Below are 23,557 nucleotides of genomic sequence, written 5' to 3'. Positions count from 1 at the left end.
AATGTAGACAAAGAGTAAAGTGCCCTTCGGGCTGTAAATGATAAACTGGTACACATGAACACATCCGCCTGATGGGCTTCCAATCAGCTTGTTTTTCTCCAATTACACACTTCATGTCATGTAAGCCGTTGTAGGCACAGTACGCACAGACTGAGTTATTGGTGGAGAAAGCTTGATGGCTACAGCAATCATGGTGTGACTCAGAGCAGGAGGAGACAAGAACAAATGGGGTGAAGACGAGAACGAATAGGATGAACTTCATCCTGACCCGACTACGTTCACGGGAAGGAGCCGACTCAACAAGTGCAGCTTAGGCCGGGCAAGGAACATCCAACAAGGTACCGTTCATTATATCTTTTCTACCGGGGCCGACTGGCATCTGTGAACTGCGGAGTTAGTGTCAGCTCCAGTGTGCTGGTTAAACGGCATACCTGACACAAAAAGACGCGATGGCATTCGGGGCTAGGGGAAATCGTACTGGGCGATGCGGGAGCCAATGTCTGAGAAGAAGGCAGGCTGATCTGGTGATGAAGGAGCTGGTATTTGTTTGTTTAGCATCTTACATTGGCACAAAACCTAGATAAAGGGCACACACTTTCTGTATAAGAGGCGCACGTCTCTTGTACAGACGGCAGACAGGCCTGGTATGATACGCGTGCGTGCAATATGTGCGCCAGTCAACAGTTAGTCTGTACTGGACATGTCCCTGATATCTCCCTGTGCCTGCAATGCCAACCGACCCGCATTTACAAATGACTGTTCTTTTCTTCTTAATCTGCCATTTCAATTTATCTTCAACTTAACCTGAGAGCAGCTGGGAAGTGAGGTAGTGGGAGGGAAAGACGGGTGGTGGGCTGGGAGGGGGAGGTTGGTGGGCTGGGAGGGGGAGTTTGGTGGGCTGGGTGGGAGGGGTTGGTGGGCTAGGAGGGGGGGGTTGGTGTGCTGGGAGGGAGGGGTTGGTGGGCTGGGTGGGAGGGGGTGATGGGCTGGGAGGGAGGGGGTTGATGGGCTGGGAGGGGGTGGTTGGTGGGCTGGGAGGGGGGAGGTGGTGGGCTGGGAGGGAGGAGGTGGTGGGCTGGGTGGGAGGGGGTGATGGGCTGGGAGGGAGGGGGTTGATGGGCTGGGAGGGGGTGGTTGGTGGGCTGGGAGGGGGGAGGTGGTGGGCTGGGAGGGAGGAGGTGGTGGGCTGGGAGGGGGGAGGTGGTAGGCTGGGAGGGGGGAGGTGGTGGGCTGGGAGGGGGGAGGTGGTGGGCTGGGTGGGAGGGGGTGGTGGGCTGGGAGGGGGGTGGTTGGTGGGCTGGGTGGGAGGGGGTGGTGGGCTGGGAGGGGGAGGGTGGGTGGGCTGAGAGAGAGGGGGAGGTTGGTGGGCTGGGTGAAGCTGAGATCGATAGATTTTCAGACTCTAGGGGAAACAAGGGATATGCAGATCGGGTGAAAGTGGAGTTGAGGTAGAAGATCAGCCATGATCTTGTTGAATAGGCTCGAGGGGCCGTATTTCTTATGTGGCCTGGGGGGGCTGGGAGAGGGGTGGTGGCCTGGGGCGGGGCGAGGTGGTAATATGACGGCTTTTACTTTGCCATGGATACTGTAAATGATTTTTTAGTAAAAGGTCAAGGTTAGGTTGGGGGTGGAGGAAAGGGGAGGGAATTTGACACACGAAGGTCTGAGTGGTGCAAATTCCTGAAGTGTTGGAGTTGACAAGATGGAACATGGTAAATTCCAAGTGGAAAACTTGAAGAAGAAAAGAGCTAGCAATCTCTTGAAGGAAGGCAGAGTAATATTTAATCCATACAGCTTCTCTTTGGACACATCCAGCAGCGTCTATCACTGTGGGGGGGGCGCGGTCATTAATAGTTAGTATTGTTGTGCACGCAACTGGGTAGCCCATTTAACTTTGTTTTCCTTTTGTTGAGTGGCTTCGATAGCAAGCCTGCCATTCCTGGTTAATTATATCCAGCACGGACAATAAGAGGGGACAATTTTAGCCCGCCCGTCGGGAAACTGACGAGATCGGGAGCAATGCTGGTTTCACACCCTGCCCGATAGCACTCTCCAATGAAGCCAATATCGGGGGGGGGGGTCTAAAATACGCCCCCCGATCCCGTGGGTTTCCTGCCAGCGAGTTAGGTTAAACTTACCCCCTAAAAGTTCAATTCCCGCCAACCTCCCCCATCTCCAAACTAGTACCTGCCCAGGTGAAGTCTCAAAGCACAGTGGAGGCTAGAGGAGGCAGTGGGATATGGAAATCTTTGGAAAGAATAGGATTTTTTGTTAACTTAACAAAAAAAATAATCAGATGGAATTTACATTTTGCAAAAATAAAGTCTCTTTAAGACTCGAGGACATTGATTTCCTTAAAAAAAGAATGATCTTTTTAATCCAGGCAGCAACCACGAAGCAACCTCTACCTGTGAGCAACCAAGAGCCCAGAATATCAAGGGTTGGATATTTCTCCACTATCCCGCCTGAAATCAGACGGTGAAGTCTCCCACAGTATTCCCGATCCCGAGCTACATTTCACGCACCCACCCTTGCCCCTGCTGGACCGTCATTGGTTGCCCACTATCCCTTCCCCATTTGCTACAAGCAAATGCCAGCTGGGAGGCGAGGATATTTCCTGCCATCTGCCCCCTCACTGCCACTACCCCAGGACCAGCTGAAGAAGGTGGCAGTAGGCCTGGAATGAAGGGGGGGGGGGGGAAGTGGGGAAGGCCCCCAAATCTTTCAATGAAGGGAGAAGGCCTAGTAGAGGCCTCCTCTTCCTCCAATTCAGTCTCCAGCACTAATCTTTGTAGGCTTTAGTCTCCCACTGGGAGTCCGCCCTATGTGTTAAGTGACCCTTGACCCAGGGGTCATGGTGGGGTCGGAGGGGTGGAGTGAAGTCCCACCTCACCACCATTCTGCCTCAAAAAGGGGAATCCATCTTCAAATGTAGGAAGGAATGAGTCGATTTTAAACCCAAGTACTAGAACCTGCTCACTGAAATAAGTGGGAGCTCCTAACATGAGTAGGTGGTGACTGGAGGCTTGTTAACAAGGGTAGCTGGAGGCTGGAGTGGTTAACAGGGGCAGGAGAGGATTAGGGGTTCCTAACTGAATAGATGGGGACTGGGTGTGTCTAACCAGAGTAGGTGGGGATGGGTGTTGCTAACCAGAGTAGGTGGGGACTGGGAGTTGCTAACCAGAGTAGGTGGGGACTGGGAGTTGCTAACCAGAGTAGGTGGGGATGGGTGTTGCTAACCAGAGTAGGTGGGGATGGGTTTTGCTAACCAGGGTAGGTGGGGATGGGTGTTGCTAACCAGAGTAGGTGGGGACTGGGAGTTGCTAACCAGAGTAGGTGGGGACTGGGAGTTGCTAACCAGAGTAGGTGGGGACTGGGTGTTGCTAACCAGAGTAGGTGGGGACTGGGTGTTGCTAACAAGAGTAAGTGGGGACTGGGTGTTGCTAACCAGAGTAAGTGGGGACTGGGTATTTCTAACCAGAGTAGATGGGGACTGGGAGTTGCTAACCAGAGTAGGTGGGGATGGGTGTTGCTAACAAGAGTAGGTGGGGATGGGTGTGGCTAACCAGAGTAGGTGGGGATGGGTGTTGCTAACCAGAGTAGGTGGGGACTGGGAGTTGCTAACCAGAGTAGGTGGGGACTGGGAGTTGCTAACCAGAGTAGGTGGGGATGGGTGTTGCTAACCAGAGTAGGTGGGGATGGGTGTTGCTAACCAGAGTAGGTGGGGACTGGGAGTTGCTAACCAGAGTAGGTGGGGACTGGGAGTTGCTAACCAGAGTAGGTGGGGATGGGTGTTGCTAACCAGAGTAGGTGGGGATGGGTGTTGCTAACCAGGGTAGGTGGGGACTGGGAGTTGCTAACCAGAGTAGGTGGGGACTGGGAGTTGCTAACCAGAGTAGGTGGGGACTGGGTGTTGCTAACCAGAGTAGGTGGGGACTGGGTGTTGCTAACCAGAGTAGGTGGGGACTGGGTGTTGCTAACCAGAGTAGGTGGGGACTGGGAGTTGCTAACCAGAGTAGGTGGGGACTGGGTGTTGCTAACCAGAGTAGGTGGGGACTGGGTGTTGCTAACCAGAGTAGGTGGGGACTGGGTGTTGCTAACATGAAAAGGTTGGTGCTGGAAGCTGCCACTTTGGAAATATCTACACATCACTGAGAACTTAAGAGCAGAGCTACTAGTTTTAGGTAAGCATTATGTGTTATTGAGTAAAATAAAAATACCCGCCAGGATGTCATCTACACAGATATTGTTGCTTCTGTGGAAAGGAAATCCAGTTTTGACTTTCAACAGGTTAACTGATCTTGGCACTGAAATAATAATTCTTTACTTGAATTCTCTAAAGGTGCCACATTAAGCAAGGTTCAGAACTTAATTAAAGGCCTCAGTCTGAAGATTAAGACAGTGCAAGTCTTGACATCATTATTGCTTCAATTGTTTCGAGATGTTGTATGTACAACATCACCTAAGTTTCCAACCCTTCCTGTCCCTCTTGTATTTAAGTTGGACAAAGGTCAATCCAGAACATGAGTTACAGTAGGTGAAGCTTCTACCTCAAAGGAACGAGGGTGGTGATTGGAGTAAGTAGCGAAGGCGTTATTAATTTGAGAAAATGAGCTGTTAACTTGACTAGAGGAGGCCAAGGATTGCTAATTAGAAAAGATGGGACCTGAGGGTCAATAACCAAAACTGCTGACGGATGGAGATGGGTCACTTCAGTTGAGGATTGACGAGTTGGGAGCTGGGGGTTGCTACTTTGAAAACAACAGCAAATCACTCAGAGCTGCTACTGTTTTACAGTTAAGCATGATGAGATAGGGCTGCAATTAATGAAATCCCTTTAAGAGAACGTCCACTCATCTGAATTGTCACATAATCTCGAATGGTATAAAGTGAGATGTCTGTGCAGTTTCACTGCCCCTCCCTTGTTTCATTCTGATATGAGGCAGCCTCAGGGGGAGACATTCTAGAAATAGGTTGATTCCTGGGATGAGAGGGTTGTCCCATGAGGAAAGATTGTGTAGAATGGGCCGATACTCTCTGGAGTTTAGAAGAATGAGAGGTGATCTCATTGAAACATGTAAGATTCTAAGAGGGCTTGCCAGGGTAGATGCTGAGAGGTTGTTTCCTCTGGCTGGAGAGGCTAGAACTAGAGGGCATAATCTCAGGATAAGGGGTCGGACATTTAGGACTGAGATGAGGAGGAATTTCTTCACTCAGAGAGTCGTGAATCTTTGGAATTCTCTACCCCAGAGGGCTGTGGATGCTCAGTTGTTGAGTATATTTAAGATTGAGATCGATAGATTTTTGGACTCTAAGGGAATCAAGGGATATGGGAATCGGGCGGGAAAGTGGAGTCAAGGTCGAAGATCAGCCATGATCTGATTGAATGGCGGAGCAGGCTCGAGAGTCCACATGGCCTACTCCTGCTCCTGTTTCCTATGTTTCTTAAAACATTCCCCAATGGCGAGACCAGGACGTTCTGCTCTGGTGACATCATGGATTCGGAGGAGAGGTGGAATCGATCATTCAATAGACAGAAGAATGCAGCACTCAACGTGCCAAAGACCTCAAGGGAACATTCTTGACGAAATGTCTGCCCCAGGTCTTGACCTGCCAAATGGCGCTCATAAGGAATGATCTACTTTGATGTGTGTCACACTTGAACGGCACCATGTATGTAAGTAGCTTCGCAAGTTATGTTGCTCTGACTAAACGTCACTCCAAATATTTCTGCAGCGTTGGACAGCTCTGCAGGCTTGGTTCGACCTTCATTTTTAAGAAGCATTTTATATAAAACAAGGAAGCCCTGAGAGGCACCAGTTAACATAGAGACATCTCTCCTTATATCATCTTCAATTAAGTCAAATCTGCATTCTGTCCCACTGTTAGAAAGCAAAGCATAAATGATAAAAAATCTTCCTCCAGTGCAGAGCTGTGGCCTGGTGATATCTAGAGCACGAGGACAGAGCCTGCAACTGGAGTATGAGAAAGCCCGAGCTAGCATCATCTACACACAGTGTTACAAATTAACCAAAAATGGGGTCACTCGTAATCTAAAACGGATGGGGAAAAAAAAAAATAGCAATTTCCGGACTTTTGATTTCTCTTGAGAACTAGGTTATTGAGTATATCTGCAATGTATGGTGGGTTCAGAGATCTACTGCTATGTTTCTCCAAAACCTGAAAACTCACTGTACCTTCCACACTGCCTCTTTTTATTCCCCCTTTTTTCTTCACGCAACATCCCTTGTCTCCTTCACTGCTTGGCCCATCAAGTTTGGACAATCAAACTTTTTTTTTCCATATGTACGGATATTGGTGGTTAAATCAATGTATTTACTGTCTTGGTAGCACCTGTGCCCATACGCTCCAGTTGTTGGGTTTCATCTTTCTCTTCACATTTGCGCCAAGGAATAGGCGGGATTGACCGGAGATGTGGCCTCTGAGCTGTCGTTACCCTCGGTCTCCTCTTTGTCCTTTTTGACCGCGTACTGACCGATGAACGAACCGTCCTCACCGAAGCGAGAGTTCTCGTCACCATCGCCGTAGATGACTATGCTGTCGTCGCTCTCCTCTTGCTTCACTGTCCCGTCCACCGAGGACTGACTGCCCTGAGGCTTTTTGCTGTCCTCGTTGTCGCTGGAAAGAGCGAAAGGGGGCAACGTCAGCAACAATCGAACCGCCGAGAGCCCTCGTACGGCTTATAAGTCATGTTCACCCAATGTTGGGTTTGGGAGCCCGCCCCCCAAAAAAAAAATCACGTGGTCCTTGCTGGAGGATCTCCACATGGTGGTTGGGCTCTTTTTTTTTGGTTCACTGCCTTAAATCCACAATACAGGACTGACTTTTTGCAGTGAAATGAGTCTTCCACACTGTGAGCTTGATATTCTGGTGGGCCAAACATCACACACAACTCAAAACCAATAATTCCAAAAATACTTTAGAAATTAAAATGTCTCCTTACCTTTCTAAAGACCTGCATTTCCCATTGGTGGAATGAATAAGAAACAGAACAGAAGATGGAGACACAGACAAGACAAACAGAACAGAAAGAGATTGGTTAGGACTTTGACATTTGATCACATGGAATTCATTTTACAGCCATTTCCTTCTTTTAGTGCTTTGAGGACTGAAGGACTTTCAGAGATTTGCGAAACAAAGACTAATCACAAGGAATGGCCACTGGTCTTTAATCCCAATAATAATCCATGACAGAAGAGATTCCACCCTAATTCTAATACCTGGTAGTTTCAGATTCAATCCTAATGCTAATTCCAAACACAAGAAACTCAATCCTAATCCTAGCCCCAATTAGAAGAGTTTAAATTCCATTCCTAATAAAAACCCCTCAACTTGATCCCAAACCTGACAGATCTCAACCCTTCCCATTATTTAAACCATCATCTCAATATTGGATTATTTTTCAAATCCCATTATTGTTCTAATCCCAATCCCTAATAGAAGACGCATTTCAATTCCAATCAGGGAGCAGAAATTGAAGGTGCAGGGCAGAAATGTACAGCAGGCATTTAGTGGCAAGTAACATTCTCAAAACAAACCAGAAGCTAAAATCATCTTCATTATAGACCAGAGAAAATACATTCAAACTGAATCCATCACAAAATGAACCTCAGCCATTTTGATCACTCCAGCTAGGTTCAGAGGCCTTTCGTAGGCAGGGCGGGTGTTCCTTCACTTGCTTGGGGTAGCCCTCTCTGTAGCACCAGACCATGATCACCTTAAACCTTACTTCCCATCTATCAGCATTTACACTTGCACCCACAAAGGCTTCCATGCAACATGACAAGAGTTTAGTGCATTGTGTCTGGCTCAGGAATATCTCGAGGTTTAGTGGTTGACAAGACAAATGTAAAAGAGTTTGGATTTCTTTTACTGGCCAATGATTCTATTACACAAGACAACAAATTTCTCACTGGGTTATAAAGTTGCGCTAAAAACTCAAGTCGTGTTTTAAGTCATTTTGTTCTTGATGCACTTTCCAAGATATTTTGCCGTTATGCTTATAACTCTTTTTGAATAAACAAACCAACAACTGAAGGAGAAGAAAACACATCATTGGATTCTCTTAGAGTTTTTTTTTGAACACTTAGTCACAATCTGCACTTTGCCCTCAGTTTTGACCATATTTCAATAATGCTGGTTTGTCCGGCCATAAATGCCTTCCAGAAATCCAAACCAATCTCATCATCTTAACTTAATGTTTTCAATGCACAACATGCTTTTACGTCATTGCGTTGGAAACGGGGGATGACTCATGCATGTAACACTTATTAAACAGGGTGTGAATGTTTTGGAATGATCAATATCTAAACAGAATGAGGCCAAAGTAATAAAGGTACCTGCTGGCACCGCGTCTTAAAGAGTTTGAGGAGGTGCCCGACATCTAGAAACTAGATGATGTTTGTCCTTAATGGGCACCCAAAGCACTGTTTACACTGGCCCAGGTCGGTTTAGTCTATGACCATTTCCATGGAGATTGCGCATGCTTTCTTAGGTAATGCTGTGGCCATTTGGTTGTTTCCTCAAATCCGGGATCGAGAATGGAATATTATGCGGGTAGCGATCGATTAGAGAATTACTTCACTTGTGGAAAACCCTCTTCATGGATGGGCTTTGCTGGGAGATATTTTCCGATTGCTGAAGTACTGCGCTTGCAATGACAACTCTCGTGTACTATTTCAGACAGCGTTAACTTGTCCATTTAGAATGGGTTAACGTCTGGCTAAAAACAGAGCACGCAGGAGTGTTGAGTAATGACTAATAATCGGGAATGCTGCTGTTTACATGTGAAGATGTCCCCCTTTAGAGGATTATAGCAAAGGGCAATGGCCCTATGTAGGCAAAAAGAAGCATTTCCCCAAGTTCAGTGCATTCAAACAGTGTCAGTGGTTGGCATAACTGATACAGTTATATCAGATGCTGTACACATTCCTTTCAATACTTTTTTTAGCTAACTCCCAAAAGGCTATGGGGTAGAAATTCCAACATGAGAGTCTTCATAAAGCGACTGCTAATAAAATGCCCACATCAATAAATTACACTGCACTTTTTCTACCTCAAATAGGAACAGAAGTAGGCCATTCAGCCCCTCGAGCCTGTTCAGCCATCCAATTAGATCTGTATCTTAACTCCATCTACCCGCCTTGGTTCCGTAACCCTTAATACCCTTACCTAACAAAAATCTATCAATCTCAGTTTTGAAATTTTCAATTGACCCCCAGCCTCAACAGCTTTTTGGGGGAGAGAGTTCCAGATTTCCACTCCCCTTTGTGTGAAGAAATGCCTCCTGAACGGCCTAGCTCTAATTTTAAGGTTATGTCCCCTTGTTCTGGACTCTCTCACCAGAGGAAGTAGTTTCTCTCTACCTACCCTATCAAATCCTTTATTCATCACAAACACCTCACCTTAGATCACCCCTTGGTCGTCTATATTTAAGGGAATACAAGCTGAGTCTATGCAAACTGGCCTCATAATTTTAACCCTTTTAGCCCTGGAATCATTCCAGTGAATCATGCCATCTAGGCGGTTTCCATGCCAACCAACATGTCGACTCCCAACGTAGCTACCTCAGGCAGGGTAAAAGATCAGTGCAGCTAAGGCCTTTAGCTACAGGGTCGGCAGTTGGGAGTTGACTCGAGAGGCCCTGGGATCTCCCTGCATAAATCTGGAAACCTGCAGGCTATAACAAAATTGAACTTTGTCATCTCTGCCACCTCAAAAAACGTTATTTTTCTCCTGTTTTTTTGCAACACAGGATGTTTCCTGACCAAGAGCAATTAGTCTGAAGTTTAGGCCAATCCCATTCTGTGAGCACCTGGCTGGGTGCCGCGTGCAGAATGTGGTTTCCTCCCTCTGCCCCCTACCCCCCTTCACCCCCAATCCTGTTCCCCACTTTAAAAAAAATTCATTCTCGGGATGTGGGCGTTGCTGGCAAGGCTGGCATTTATTGCCCATCCCTAGTTGCCCTTGGAGAAGGTGGTGGGGGGCCTCCTTCTCGAACCGCTGCAGTTCGTGTGGCGAAGGTGCTCCCACAGCGCCGTTAAGTAGGGAGATGCAGGATTTTGACCCAGCGACCCTGAGGGAACGGCCGATATATGTCCAAGTCAAGATGGTGTGTGACTTTGGAGGGGAACTTGGAGGTGACGGTGCTTCCATGTGGTGGCTTGACCACATTAGGACCTCCTCATGTGGACCACACACACAAACATTGTCAAAAGCAATAATCTCCTAGCATGGCTTTCTCAACTTTCTGGATATACTTCACGTTTTGAGAGAGAACATTTCTTATTCAGATACCTGATGGCATAGGTGGTCACAGAAAACTTGTGGCAAGTCCCAGACCCAGGGTTTTCATTGGGTTATAGAGCTTATTAAAATAAAAATGTAGGCAGGGATGAACTTCATGTTGGTGCTAGATGGTCGTTCCTCTCTGTTGCAGTGGGCCCCACCTCACCTTGAACAACCCCAAGATTTTTTGAGCTCCTAACCCATTTTACACTTGTGACTTACAAATCCTGCCATTTCCATCAGAGCAAATCAGGGCGTCAAACACTACCCACACTGCGCTCTGTGTATAAATGAAAAGTGGTTCTTAATCGATTGCTATCCACACAGTATCCCAGTGCGTAAGTGAAATTCCTTTGCTTTAGAACTCATGAACAGGAGAGATAACTGGTTTGTATAATTCTGAAGATCACAGTAATACCTTTTATCCAGCCTGGGTCTAGGGAGCGGTGAATAAAGAAACATAAAGGCATTGGTGAGTGTTAGCATGCACAGAGACACTTTTACTGCAGAACAAGATTGGGGCAATACACTGGAATTACGAATGTCAGGAAATGGAACACATCAAAGAGTGGAATGAAAATTGGAACTGAGTTAAAGAGGGAGTCTAACTATCTCGTTTTTTTTTAAGGGGGGGAATAGAAATCAAACTTTTCCAAACTGTCATCAACTTTAACATCACAACAACCCCTTTCAGCCACCAGAGCATCTGTGGGCAAATGAACCAAGTGGAACTGAGTCACACGGGCCAGGAAGGGACCAGATCCAATTGTTGGTCTTTGTTGAGTTCGCTGATATGGCTGTGGCACTCTTGGGGGGCACTAAACTTGGCTTCAATTGTCCCAGGTTTGGGAGGAGGAGTGGGAGGGAAAAAATCAACGTGGGATCCCCTCTTCCGATTGCTGTACCTATCGTGAGCTCTGCTGGGTGAGGACAGGGGCCACGGCTTGGTTGTTATACCCCTCCCCTACAGTCCAACAGCCTGATCACACTCACCATCCGGGCTTACACACGCAGCAGGGATAATTTATTGAGGTGGAGGAGTGCTCTCCCCAAAGGGTCACTGCTTTTGGCAGAGGAGGTTAAAAAAAAACCTTCCCAAAAAAAAAAACCACTCGATTTTAGTTCTGCTGATTTTTTTTCTTAACGTTCTGGTTTAAACAGCAAGTCCTGGTGATCCTGAAGACTCAGCAGAATTGAATTGAGAGAATTAATGAATCATCGCTGTCAGATGACCGTCAGGCAGGAGTTACGATCGACGTCCTCGTACAAACACGTAAGACACTCGTGCCAAACTCCTTTCTTATCGCCCGCATTAAAGTAGCACAGAGAGGAATTTTTACGAGTGTGCTAAACATTCAGATGAAAATAGCGTTGATCGTAATTTCTAAAATCTTTGCCGAAGAGGAATTCAGCTCTCTCATACCGTGGGACTTGACAACTCCCTTCAAGAGCGGAATTCTCCTTCTGAGCACAGACCAGCCTTCCGGTGGCTCAACTGAAAAAAGCAGTGGAATTGTGAATAGACAGGAAATGGAACACATCGAAGAGTGGAGTGGAAATCGGAACTGAATTGAGGAGAGAGTCTCACAGCTGGACTGCGCAGCTTTGATTCCTGGTCTGGGCAGAGTTTGACAACCTCAACTGGAGGGCTACACATGCCCTTGGGCTGGAGAGGTGGGACATTCAGGCCAGGGTTCCCGTTCCTCATGGCTATCCAGCGACCCCCTAGCTGGACAGTGTCCATGTGTGGACTTTAGGCGAGGACAGCTCGAGTGACCCGTACCGGGTGTGTGAACGGCGGTGGGGGGAGAGGGCAGGATTGGGCTTAGAATGTGGTTAGGGTCAGGGGTTACCTCAGCCAACACTCTCAGTCTCGTCTCACACACGGACAATGGCTACTTGGGTGAAGGACGAGACTGGCATCTGCGAAACTTTGCCCCGGGGTGAGTCGGCACCTTCAGGAAAGGAGGCGAGAAAACTGAATGGTGAGGGGGGAAGGGGAGAAGAAGCAGGATACAAAATAATACTAAAGATTATCCCAACGCTGTGTGGGTCAAGCAGCATTGATGGTGAGACTCACAGATTAAGACCAAACCTTTAGTCTGGGCCCTCTAAACTCTACATAGTATAATCACCGGGGAAAACAGTTAAATGTTTGAACTCCTCCTTAACAGACGAACACTGACATTTACCATTTTAGCATTTTACACTGGCTCAGTTATCTTGGTCCATTAAATCACCACAGATGCTTTAACTGATATCTTTCAGAGAAACTGTTTTGATGATCCCTGGTTTTCATTTTGTAGAAAGAACGAACTTTGCAGAAACACTCGGCACTGTCTACAACCCCGTGTTAACGTAATGGCTTTATTTCTGCTACGCTTTAGTTCAGAGTGTCTGAGTGTGTCGTGAGACACTTTGGGGCGTGCCATGGGCCCCTCAAGGGTCACGTACGTTCCCATTAAGTTGCGGATATCTCAAGTCGCTGATGCTAACAGCGTTCTGATTTAGGATTTGTCCATCAATGAGGCAACAGCGCTAATTTCAGAGGTGGCCCAATCTGGGCAGAGAGGGGTCAGATAGAACTTAAGAGTGAAACTGTCCAAACTCACAGATCTCGTCAATAAAACTGCTGGGCGATTGAGTCTGCAGTGCACTGCACTCACTGCAAAACTAAGATACTCTTAAGCTTGTAAGTAATTTATGTTACATTGGATAACACAGAGTGTAGCAGGGTGAGACGATGATGGTAGACCCTTGAGCTTTGCTCCTGTAGTTTATGATGTCGCCTCAGTTCACCTGTAATACAAAGCCCGTTATCCTCTACGTTGGGGAATCTGAGCTTATTCTCTTGATGGGCTCCCTTGCTTTGTACGATGGAGCTTTGGGGCCCAGCGTACAGGGGCCGAGATTACGCAGCCGTCCCGGCAGAACAGCCGCAATCTCCGACAGGACCCCCACCTTGGACCAGGCGAGCAGGGTTAAAATCGCCCCGGTAGAGTAAGTACAAGGGTCAGTGTCTGTATGCAGAGATGCTCCCCCTGTCTGCTTATGTTGAGTTTCTAAGGTTGCCCTTTCAACCACAGGTGACGACCGTACTGCCATGTGCCCGAGATGCATGCAATTGTGCAAACGAGGAGGTGCAGTGATTCACACTTTTCACAAGGCAAAGAGGAGGCAGCCTGACAGAATCGCCATGCCTGGCCCGGGTGGGGGGGGCGTGGGGGACGGGGGGGCGGGGGGCGCCTCTCAGTATTAACAAAACAAGATAAAGGTGATGACGTACAAGTATCCGTTGTCGTCTTGTGAACGTTGATTCTCTTCAGTGGTCTTAACTGCAGGAAGAAGGGAAAAAAAGACATGTTAAAATGTTGCGAATAGCGTCTTTCACGACCTCAGGTCGCCCCAAAGCACTTTACAGCCAACGAAGTGTAGGAAAAAACGTGGCAGTCAATTTGTGCACAGCAAGATCCCACAAACAGCAATATGGCCAGATAATCTGTTTTTTTTTTAGTGATGTTGGTTGAGGGATAAAAATTTTGGCCAGGACACCCCCTGCTCTTCTTCAAATAGTGACGTGGGGTCCTTCACATCCATCTAAGAGGGAGGACGGGGCCTCGGTTTAACAGCTCATCCGAAGGACAGCACCTCTGAGACTGTGGCACTCCCTCAGTACTGCACTGGGAGTGCCAGCCTGGATTTTGTACTCAGGTCTACTGGAGTGGGACTATGAACCACAACCTTCTGACTCAGAGGTGAGAGTGCTACCCACTGAGCCACAGCTGACACTTAACAATTATGGGAGACTGAGATAATAGGGCGGAGCACAAGTCAGGCAGAACACACCTGAAAAGCGCTGCCCCGACCCGACCTGAACCCGCCTGAATTTCTGGGTTCAGGTCATCTGCAGAGGCCCGACATTGTTCTAAAACTGGGCCCGCCTATTTGCAGGGGCCCATGTCCAAAATCAGGACCGGAAGGTCCGTGGGAGTGATGAGTACTGGCTCTGAGAGCTTTGTCCTGCCGTCCAAAAACAAAAACTGCCACCAGAACGTCTCCAGCCGTGAAGATCAAAGCCGCCTCTGCACGTTTGCACTTTGCCCTTTCCCTGATCAGAGAGGGACCGGGCCCAAGCCCAAAATGGAGACTCAGGAGTTACATCGAGCCTGCAGCACAGAAACAGGCCATTCGGCCCAACTTGTCTATGCCGGCCTTTATCCTCCACACGAGCCTCCTCTCTCCCTACTCCACCTAACCCCACTAGCATACCCTTCTATTCCTTTCTCCCTCGTGCTTATCCAGCTTCCCCTTAAATGCATCTATGCTATTCGCCTCAACTACTCCTTATGGTAGCGAGTTCCGCATCCTTACCACTCTCCGGGTAAAGAATTTTCTCCTGAATTCCCTATTGGATTTATTAGTGACTATCTTATATTTATGACCTCTAGTTCTGGTCTCTCCCACAAGTGGAAACATTTTCTCTACATCTGCCCTATCAAACCCTTTCATTATCTTAAAGACCTCTATCAGGTCACCCCTCAGCCTTCTCTTTTCTAGAGAAAAAAGAATCTAGACACAGAAGGCATCAGGGGGTATGGGGAGAGAGCGGGAACATGGTATTGAGATATCAGTCATGATCATACTGAATGGCGGAGCAGGCTCGAAGGGCCGAATGGCCTAATCCTGCTCCCATTTTCCATGTTTCTATGTTTCTAAAAGAGCCCCACCCTGTTCAGTCTTTTCTGATAAGGATATCCTCTCAGTTCTGATATCATCCTTGTGAATCTTTTTTTGCGCCTTCTCCAGTGCCCCTATATCCTTTTTAAAATATGGAGACCAGAACCGTGCGGGATGAGGTGGGACATGTGGAGAACTCTCCCTCCCGTGGAAAATCTTGTGCGTGCGCCAGGGGCTAGGCCTCACCCGCACACCCCTCACCATGTAAGGACCCTGGAAGTAACTGTGCAAAGCAATAGGGGTGGAGATCTGGTGCCAAGGACCAGCGCACCTACCATGTGCCCAGGAAATAAGCATAACCTGGACGCAAAGCAGAGGAAAATCCGCCCGCCCCCCCCCCAAGCAATGAGTCTGCTCCACCCCTCACTCACAGCATCTTTGGAGTTTGGGCTCCATCAGTGTCCCACCTTTAACCCTTGAAAGATTGATTTGGCCAAATTCCTCCTGAAGAGGATAAAAAGGATATGGAGGCATTGGAGAGGGTGCAAAAAAAATTCACTGGGATGATACCAGAATTGAGAGCGTATCCTTATCAGGAAAGCCTAAACAGGCTAGAAAAGAGAAGGCTGAGGGGGTGAACTGAGAGAGGTCTTTAAGATAATGAAAGGGTTTGATAGGGTAGATGTAGAGAAAATGTGTCCACTTGTGGGGGAGACCAAAACTAGAGGTCATAAATATAAAATAGTCACTAATAAATCCAATAGGGAATTCAGGAGAAACTTCTTTACCCAGAGAGTGGTGAGAATGTGGAACTCGCTCCCACAAGGAGTAGTTGAGGCGAATAGCGTAGATCCATTTAAGGGGAAGCTGGATAAACACATGAGGGAGAAAGGAATAGAAGGATATGCTGATAGGGTTAGATGAAGTAGGGAGGGAGGAGGCTCGTGTGGAGCATAAACACCAGCATAGACCAGTTGGGCTGAATGGCCTGTTTCTGTGCTGTAGACTCGATGTAAGATACAGACTCCTGTGTGGGGTGTACTTCTACGGCCGCCCCTGGGCTATTGAGGGGAAAATCTGCCAGGTTTGCAGTGCGTGATCACCACCCAGCAGCCCCTGTAGGAAGGGCAGGGTCAGGCTTGGCCATGACTCCCCCTCGTCCCTCCCCCCGCCCCCCGAAAAAAACTCTCCAGTTTGCAGGTTGGCTGAAACTCGGGCCACAAGGTGAGGGTGGGCCCTGGCCCTCTGACTGGGAGTCGGGACCTCTCCCACTGGGCACACCCGGCCGGCACCCCAAAGCATCTTGGTGCAGGCCCGCCCTCGGTTTAATTTCTACCCTCTTACCTGGGTATTTGCCTCCTCTGCTCCTCTTAATGAAGCACACAATCAGCAAAATCAGCACCAGGAGGGCCACCGCGCACATCAGTCCGATGAACCAACCCTGCGTGGCGATGTCTACATGACTATTGGTGAAGGCTGGAAGAAATAACATCAGGACATCGTTATAAAGGAGAATCCATCCCATTATTGAAGACCAGGGACTAGCCTCACTACACCTGAAGACACAACACCAGACCAACACAATGCTGTACCTTCCACTAAAGCCGCCCTACATATCTTGATGAAGTTTGAGTTTCCTCAAATTCAATTCCCACCTAAATTCTCCTTTTGGTTATTTTGATTGTTACTCTGCTCCCTGCTCGTCACTCTTCCCCTCCGATAATTTATCTTATTCCTCCTCTTGGATTATTCAGGCCGCTCACGATCCCTGCCATTATGATCAGTTGGTGACTGACTCCCAGTGTCGGCCTGTAACTGCAGGTCGGAGGTGGTGAGGCTGCAGGTCGGAGGTGGTGAGGCTGCAGGTCGGAGGTGGTGAGGCTGCAGGTCGGAGGTGGTGAGGCTGCAGGTCGGAGGTGGTGAGGCTGCAGGTCGGAGGTGGTGAGGCTGCAGGTCGGAGGTGGTGAGGCTGCAGGTCGGAGGTGGTGAGGCTGCAGGTCGGAGGTGGTGAGGCTGCAGGTCGGAGGTGGTGAGGCTGCAGGTCGGAGGTGGTGAGGCTGCAGGTCGGAGGTGGTGAGGCTGCAGGTCGGAGGTGGTGAGGCTGCAGGTCGGAGGGCACTGTCCCAGCAACTTTCCTTCCCGACCTTTGCAGCGGTGACACTTGGCCTCTGCTCACAGGCTCCCCCTGGTGGCAAGGTGGAGATGAGGAACTCACCATGTGGGGAATCTTGGGCATGAATTCCGTGCTGCCACAGCATGTGTTACCAGACTGCCCTTTTAGTCCATCACTGACATTGTCCCCAAAAACCCATGGAGCACTCCATTACCGTGCGGTCCCCCAACACCGAGAGGTCCCCCAACACCGAGAGGTCCTCCAACCCCGTGCGGTCCCCCAACACCGTGCGGTCCCCCAACACCGAGAGGTCCCCCAACACCGAGAGGTCCTCCAACACCGAGAGGTCCCCCAACACCGTGCGGTCCCCCAACACCGAGAGGTCCCCCAACACCGAGAGGTCCCCCAACACCGAGAGGTCCCCCAACACCGAGAGGTCCCCCAACACCGAGAGGTCCCCCAACACCGAGAGGTCCCCCAACACCGAGAGGTCCCCCAACACCGAGAGGTCCTCCAACACCGAGAGGTCCTCCAACACCGAGAGGTCCCCCAACACCGTGCGGTCTTCCAACACCGAGAGGTCCCCCAACACCGAGAGGTCCCCCAACACCGAGAGGTCCCCCAACACCGAGAGGTCCCCCAACACCGTGAGGTCCCCCAACACCGAGAGGTCCCCCAACACCGAGAGGTCCCCCAACACCGTGAGGTCCCCCAACACCGAGAGGTCCCCCAACACCGAGAGGTCCCCCAACACCGAGAGGTCCCCCAACACCGAGAGGTCCTCCAACACCGAGAGGTCCCCCAACACCGTGCGGTCTTCCAACACCGCGAGGTCCCCCAACACCGAGAGGTCCCCCAACACCGAGAGGTCCCCCAACACCGTGAGGTCCCCCAACACCGAGAGGTCCCCCAACACCGAGAGGTCCCCCAACACCGAGAGGTCCCCCAACACCGAGAGGTCCCCCAACACCGAGAGGTCCTCCAACACCGAGAGGTCCTCCAACACCGAGAGGTCCTCCAACACCGAGAGGTCCACCAACACCGAGAGGTCCCCCAACACCGAGAGGTCCCCCAACACCGAGAGGTCCTCCAACACCGAGAGGTCCTCCAACACCGAGAGGTCCTCCAACACCGAGAGGTCCCCCAACACCGAGAGGTCCTCCAACACCGAGAGGTCCCCCAACACCGAGAGGTCCTCCAACACCGAGAGGTCCCACAACACCGAGAGGTCCTCCAACACCGAGAGGTCCCACAACACCGAGAGGTCCTCCAACACCGAGAGGTCCTCCAGTCCTCCAACACCGAGAGGTCCCCCAACACTGAGAGGTCCTCCAACTACAGCATTGGTCGAGGAGTTGTAAATGTTGAGAGGAGATTAAGTTTGAACAGCAGGTATGGCCTGAACCCGAGCTCCTGGATTAAGAGCTCAAGGTTCCATCAGTAGAGCGACTGGACTTTGAGTCGAATTCAAATCAAATGCCTAAGACTTTGGTGTGTTTGAGACGGTTACTGTGTCTGGGTTCAGATTAAAATGGTTACTGTGTCTCAACTCAGGGTTAAACCCTGTTTATACCACTTACCCAGTTGGAAACTGGAATCAGATGTCCTGCTGCACGGAGCTCTCTCCACATGTTTATACAACAGATGGCGTGGCCACTTTTTGAGATAATTTGTGCATTTGCAATATTCCACAAGACACCGTTTTTTCCACATGACACAAACTTAAAGCCCCAACGTGCATTGGGAGCGATGAATTATTAAACAGGTGACCACAGGTGAGTTGGCAAATCCGTTTCTCACCGTGTGCTTGTTTGGTACGATGATTAAAATGGTGCGCCGGGAGTTTCCTTTGAGGCCTCTCCCGCTCCGTTCCCATAACTTTGGGGGAGGTGCGGCCAAGGTCACGGTGGAGGAGCGGGGAGGCTTCCCCGAGGAAACCCACCCCTGTGGCGTCGATCGTTAGCACGTTGGCCGGGAATTTCCTCGGAGCTGCTCGCGGTCCGCTGCCGTAACTTTGGCGGAATTGCGGTGGGAACCCCGTTTCTGTGGGTGACTGGGGTTTCTGCCAAACTTCCACTGAAGCCACGGAGGCAGAGCCGGAGACGCCCCAAGAGAACTCCAGGCGCACAAATTCAACGGTGGGTTTCACAGGGCCTTGCTGGCTCGATAGACCAAACTTCATCGCTCTCCCACCCGATCTCACATGGTCGACTGATCTTCCCCCCCCAGTTACAGAGTCGCAAACTCTGAATAAGTTGCTGTAGCTCAGACTGCACGAGTCGTCCATCTGCGAATGATCCCATTCATCGATTCCTCCCCTCCCCCTCCACACATGACAGCGCCAACTCCCACCACACCGTCACGCCCCAAACTTTTCCAACGTGATTCTCGACCTCTTCCGATGGGTCGGCAGCTCAATGCAGTGCGCAGCGGACCACACAGGTCAAGTGAGGAGGTCAGAGGTTCAAGGGTCAGCCCGTGCGGTGTTTGCTGACCTCACCCAGGGCTGCAGTGAGGGTGCCTCAGTCTGAGTTAGGGAGGCTGGGGCCCAGTTCAATTGTGATGTCCCTTTCTACTGAATAAAGAAAGTTGTTTTCTAGCACTTTACTACGTTGGCCAAAAAACGGCTCAAACTGCTTCACACACAAGGAGTTATCCTGGAATTCAGTCACTTATATTGGCAATTGAGGCAGCCATTTCGTTGCACAACAAGATCTAACAAACAGCAATGAGATCAATGACCAATTGATCTTTTCTTTTGGTTCAGAGGGGAATTTTAGTCAGAGGTGAGAGTGCAACCAACTGAGCCAAGCTGACACACTGAATACCCTGCCAACTGTTGAAGAATGGGTTCTTGGGATAGGTACTGCAGAGTAACTGATGAAGAGGGAGCCAGACCGCAGCAAGGAGTCCATAGAGACTAGCAATGGCCTCACCCAATGCCCATTTCTCATGGATGAGCCTAATACAGAGCGCTCACCTGCGGTGGGGCAGGGCACAGGAGCGGGGGGAGGGGGGGGGGGAGGTCTCACAGGAAAACCCAATCCCATCCTCACTCAACACCCACTGGACAATGAGGAGTGGGAAACCCAGCTGAATGTTACCCCTCCCTCCCCTCCCCTCCCCCAAACCCAAGCTGCTGCCCCGAGCTGAGATCAGCTAACACCGCAGGGACTCAGGGCTCGAGCCTGGGGTCGAATGGTTTACATGGACTCCGTTAACCACTTGCCGTTAACCAGCTGGACCATCAGAGTGCCTTAATAACACTACAAGCTGAGGATACATCATTCACACTGACTTCACAAGAGCGATGGAACAATGAGAGATGGATCATCACTGACAATAGAGAGGAAATAGAGGCACTGACTATATTCCACCTTTATGGTACTGTCAACAGAAACATTCTACCATAAATAAGCCAATCTGTTGACTGTTAATGACAAATAGAACTGTCAAACTGCAATGGCAATGTCCATCTAAGCCACCAGGTGGTGGTAACATACACAGATCAGCAAATAATGGCTGCAATTGTCCCCAGCAATGCACATGGCCAACACCGGGGGGCACAGCTTGTTGAAACCCTTGATACGGAAGATCAGCGCTCAGCCTTGGGACAAGGTGCTGGAAATAGGGTTGCCAACCCTCCAGGATTGTCCTGGAGTCTCCAGGAATCTCCTGTGAGCAACCTGGGAGAAAAACCATTAAAATTTTTTTTAAAAAAACAACTTTTGTTTATTAGTTATAAAAATATTGGAGATGTGGTGGGGGGAGGGGCGGAGAAAAGGACTTTGACCCGGGTGGGGAGTTTGAACCCTCCGGGAATACGTCCAAAAAGAGTTGGCAACCCGTGCTGGAACGGACAATATGTTTACATTTTGCACAACTCAAAAAGGCTCGTGCAGCGCGTGAAATAAAAACCGTCACTGTTTACACCAACGTTACGAGGTTGAGCAGGAGGCGCTGGTGTAACGTAACATGTAACGTAGGGGCCAACAAGCAACAGGCAGGAAGCAGCAGCTCCAGCAATACACACACACGCACACACGCAAACACAAAATACATGCAACGCACAATCTCACAGTACATGCATGACCCATGAAACATGCACCAATAACAGCAGCAGCACAGGAAGTAGCGATCAGAGTGCGGAGGGTTGGGGAGGTGGGGTCTAAGCCTGCGTCTGGGGGCAGCACACGCTGGTTCCTTCAGTCAGTAACCGCTGGACACACTGCGCTGCAGAAATATTAGTTGGGAGATACGTGATTGAAAGAAAAGTTTCTTTCAGAATAATGTTTACTGTTGTAACTGTTGGCAGTGAATTCTAATTAGGCAGCCCCACCCCACAACAGTTGGGGCGGTGTTATTAACAACTGTTAAACCATGTGTGGGGCTGGGGGAACTGTACCTCAGTTTAAATACGTTAATATATTTTCAGTCACGAGGAGACGATAAAGCCTGTATCTTCTACCACAACTACTCTGTTCCTGAATGTGGGGCAAAGTCTGAGAGTAACAGGGCTCTCTCTCCCTTTCTCTCTCTCCCTTTCTTTCTCTCCCTCCCTTTCTCCCCTCGTTCTCTCTCCTCTCAGTCTCTTTCTTTCTCTCTCCTTCTCTCTCTTTCTCCCCTCGTTCTCTCTCCTCTCAGTCTCTTTCTTTCTCTCTCCTTCTCTCTCTTTCTCCCCTCATTCTCTCCCCTCTTAGTCTCTTTCTTTCTCTCTCCTTCTCTCTCTCTCTTTCTCCCCTCGTTCTCCCCCCTCTCAGTCTCTTTCTCTCCCTCCCTCTGTCTCTCTTTTTCTCCCTCTCTCTCTAGCTGAGTTAATCGGTGTCACTAACTCCGAAGAGCAGGGGTGGTGAAGGGGCGTGTTTTGTACCCTTACAGCCAGACTGAAAAGCAGAGGGGGAAGTGGGGGGGGTGCTGAAAGTTTGTTTTACAATGAGACTCCAGATTTTATCTCTGGTTTAGCTGAGCCAAACTGAACATAGTATCAGGTTTCTGACTGGAGTCAGATTAGGGGCAGCTCCATCCTGCTGCCACCAGGAACGGGACTGGAACTGGTTAAAATCATATCATACGGGCCCCTTGAAGCCAACAGAGAGAAGAGATCTCTGTCCCATCAGACTGGGCTGGATCTAGATCGAAGTGCCAGAAATGAGAAGTCAGTGTTTAGCCCATTGCACCCGCTCCAGTCCTCTTTGAGTAAACTAATACCTGGATCTGGTCCAAGGGTCTGTGTGGAGCAGTTTTGCACTGACACTAAACTTGTGCTATCTCTGTAACCTCCTCCAGCCCTACACCCCTCCCTATCTCTGTAACCTCCTCCAGCCCTACACCCCTCCCTATCTCTGTGACCTCCTCCAGCCCTACACCCCTCCCTATCTCTGTAACCTCCTCCAGCCCTACACCCCTCCCTATCTCTGTAACCTCCTCCAGCCCTACACCCCTCCCTATCTCTGTAACCTCCTCCAGCCCTACACCCCTCCCTATCTCTGTAACCTCCTCCAGCCCTACACCCCTCCCTATCTCTGTAACCTCCTCCAGCCTCTGAGATCTCTGCGCTCCTCCAATTCTGGCCTCTTGCGCATCCCTGATTTTCATCGCTCCACCACTGGCGGCCGTGCCTTCAGCTGCCTAGGCCCTAAGCTCTGGAATTGCCTCCCAAAACCTCTCCGCCTCTCTCTCCTCTTTTAAGGCGCTCCTTAAAACCCACCTCTTTGACCAAGCCTATGGTCACCTGTCCTAATATCGCCTTATGTGGCTCGGTGTCGAATTTTGTTTGATAATCGCACCTGTGAAGCGCCTTGGGACGTTTTACTACGTTAAAGGTGCTATATAAATGCAAGTTGTTGTTGGTCTCGGCTGACCTTTGGTCACAATAGGAACTCCAATGGGCAAAGCCAACAAACAAATAGAATGGAGTTGCCTGCCAGCTGGGTGCAGGTAACATAATAACATGAAAGTTACCGCATTGCCAGGGAGCAGAACTGCCAGCTGGGGGAGGGGAGAGAAGCACAGGTGAGTGCCAAGGCTTCTCCAGCCGCGAATGATCAAGTTTACCTCAGCTGAAAGACTCCAGAATTAATGCAACGGCACAGCATCATGTCCCGTCCAAAGCAAAACTGGCACTAACTCCACAGCTGTGCTGCTGGAGGCGTCCGTCCTGGGACGTTATTCCACGTCAAAATGTAAGCTGGTGATGTTGCTTTCCTGGACTGAGTTCTCCAACTGATGGTGGTGAGACCGTGGGAATACCATGATAATGGAGGTGCATAAAGGGGTAAAGGCAAGTGACATGGGGGAGCACTCCTTCAGACCCAGTCATCACTACGTGGAATGGTCTTGGAGTTAGGATTAGGTGAAGTCAAAACTCTGGGGCCATTCACAAGGCAGTTGGACCTAGATTGATTCCTGGGATGAGAGGGCTCTCCAATGAGGCGAGGTTGGGTAGAGTGGGCCTCTACT

The 23,557-nt window shown here is 49.7% G+C and overlaps 1 protein-coding gene across 1 annotated transcript in view; it reads right to left on the bottom strand.

The window, feature by feature from the left end:
- Nucleotides 1-973: 973 nt before the first annotated feature.
- nfasca (neurofascin homolog (chicken) a) overlaps nt 974-23,557 on the bottom strand; it is a 113,743-nt gene continuing 91,159 nt past the window's right edge. Inside the window, exons 28-31 of the mRNA XM_068007659.1 lie at nt 16,330-16,461; nt 13,595-13,643; nt 6,965-6,976; nt 974-6,639 (exon numbers count right to left, since the gene is read on the bottom strand). Of these exons, the coding sequence (XP_067863760.1) occupies nt 6,396-6,639; nt 6,965-6,976; nt 13,595-13,643; nt 16,330-16,461 (437 nt within the window). The 3' untranslated portion in view covers nt 974-6,395. The remainder of the gene's footprint in view (nt 6,640-6,964; nt 6,977-13,594; nt 13,644-16,329; nt 16,462-23,557) is intronic.

The sequence above is a fragment of the Heptranchias perlo genome, chromosome 27 (assembly GCF_035084215.1).
Source record: "Heptranchias perlo isolate sHepPer1 chromosome 27, sHepPer1.hap1, whole genome shotgun sequence".
Lineage (NCBI taxonomy): Eukaryota > Metazoa > Chordata > Chondrichthyes > Hexanchiformes > Hexanchidae > Heptranchias > Heptranchias perlo.
The sequence above is the reverse complement of the archived record's forward strand: the minus strand, read 5'-3'. Positions and strand labels throughout refer to the sequence as shown.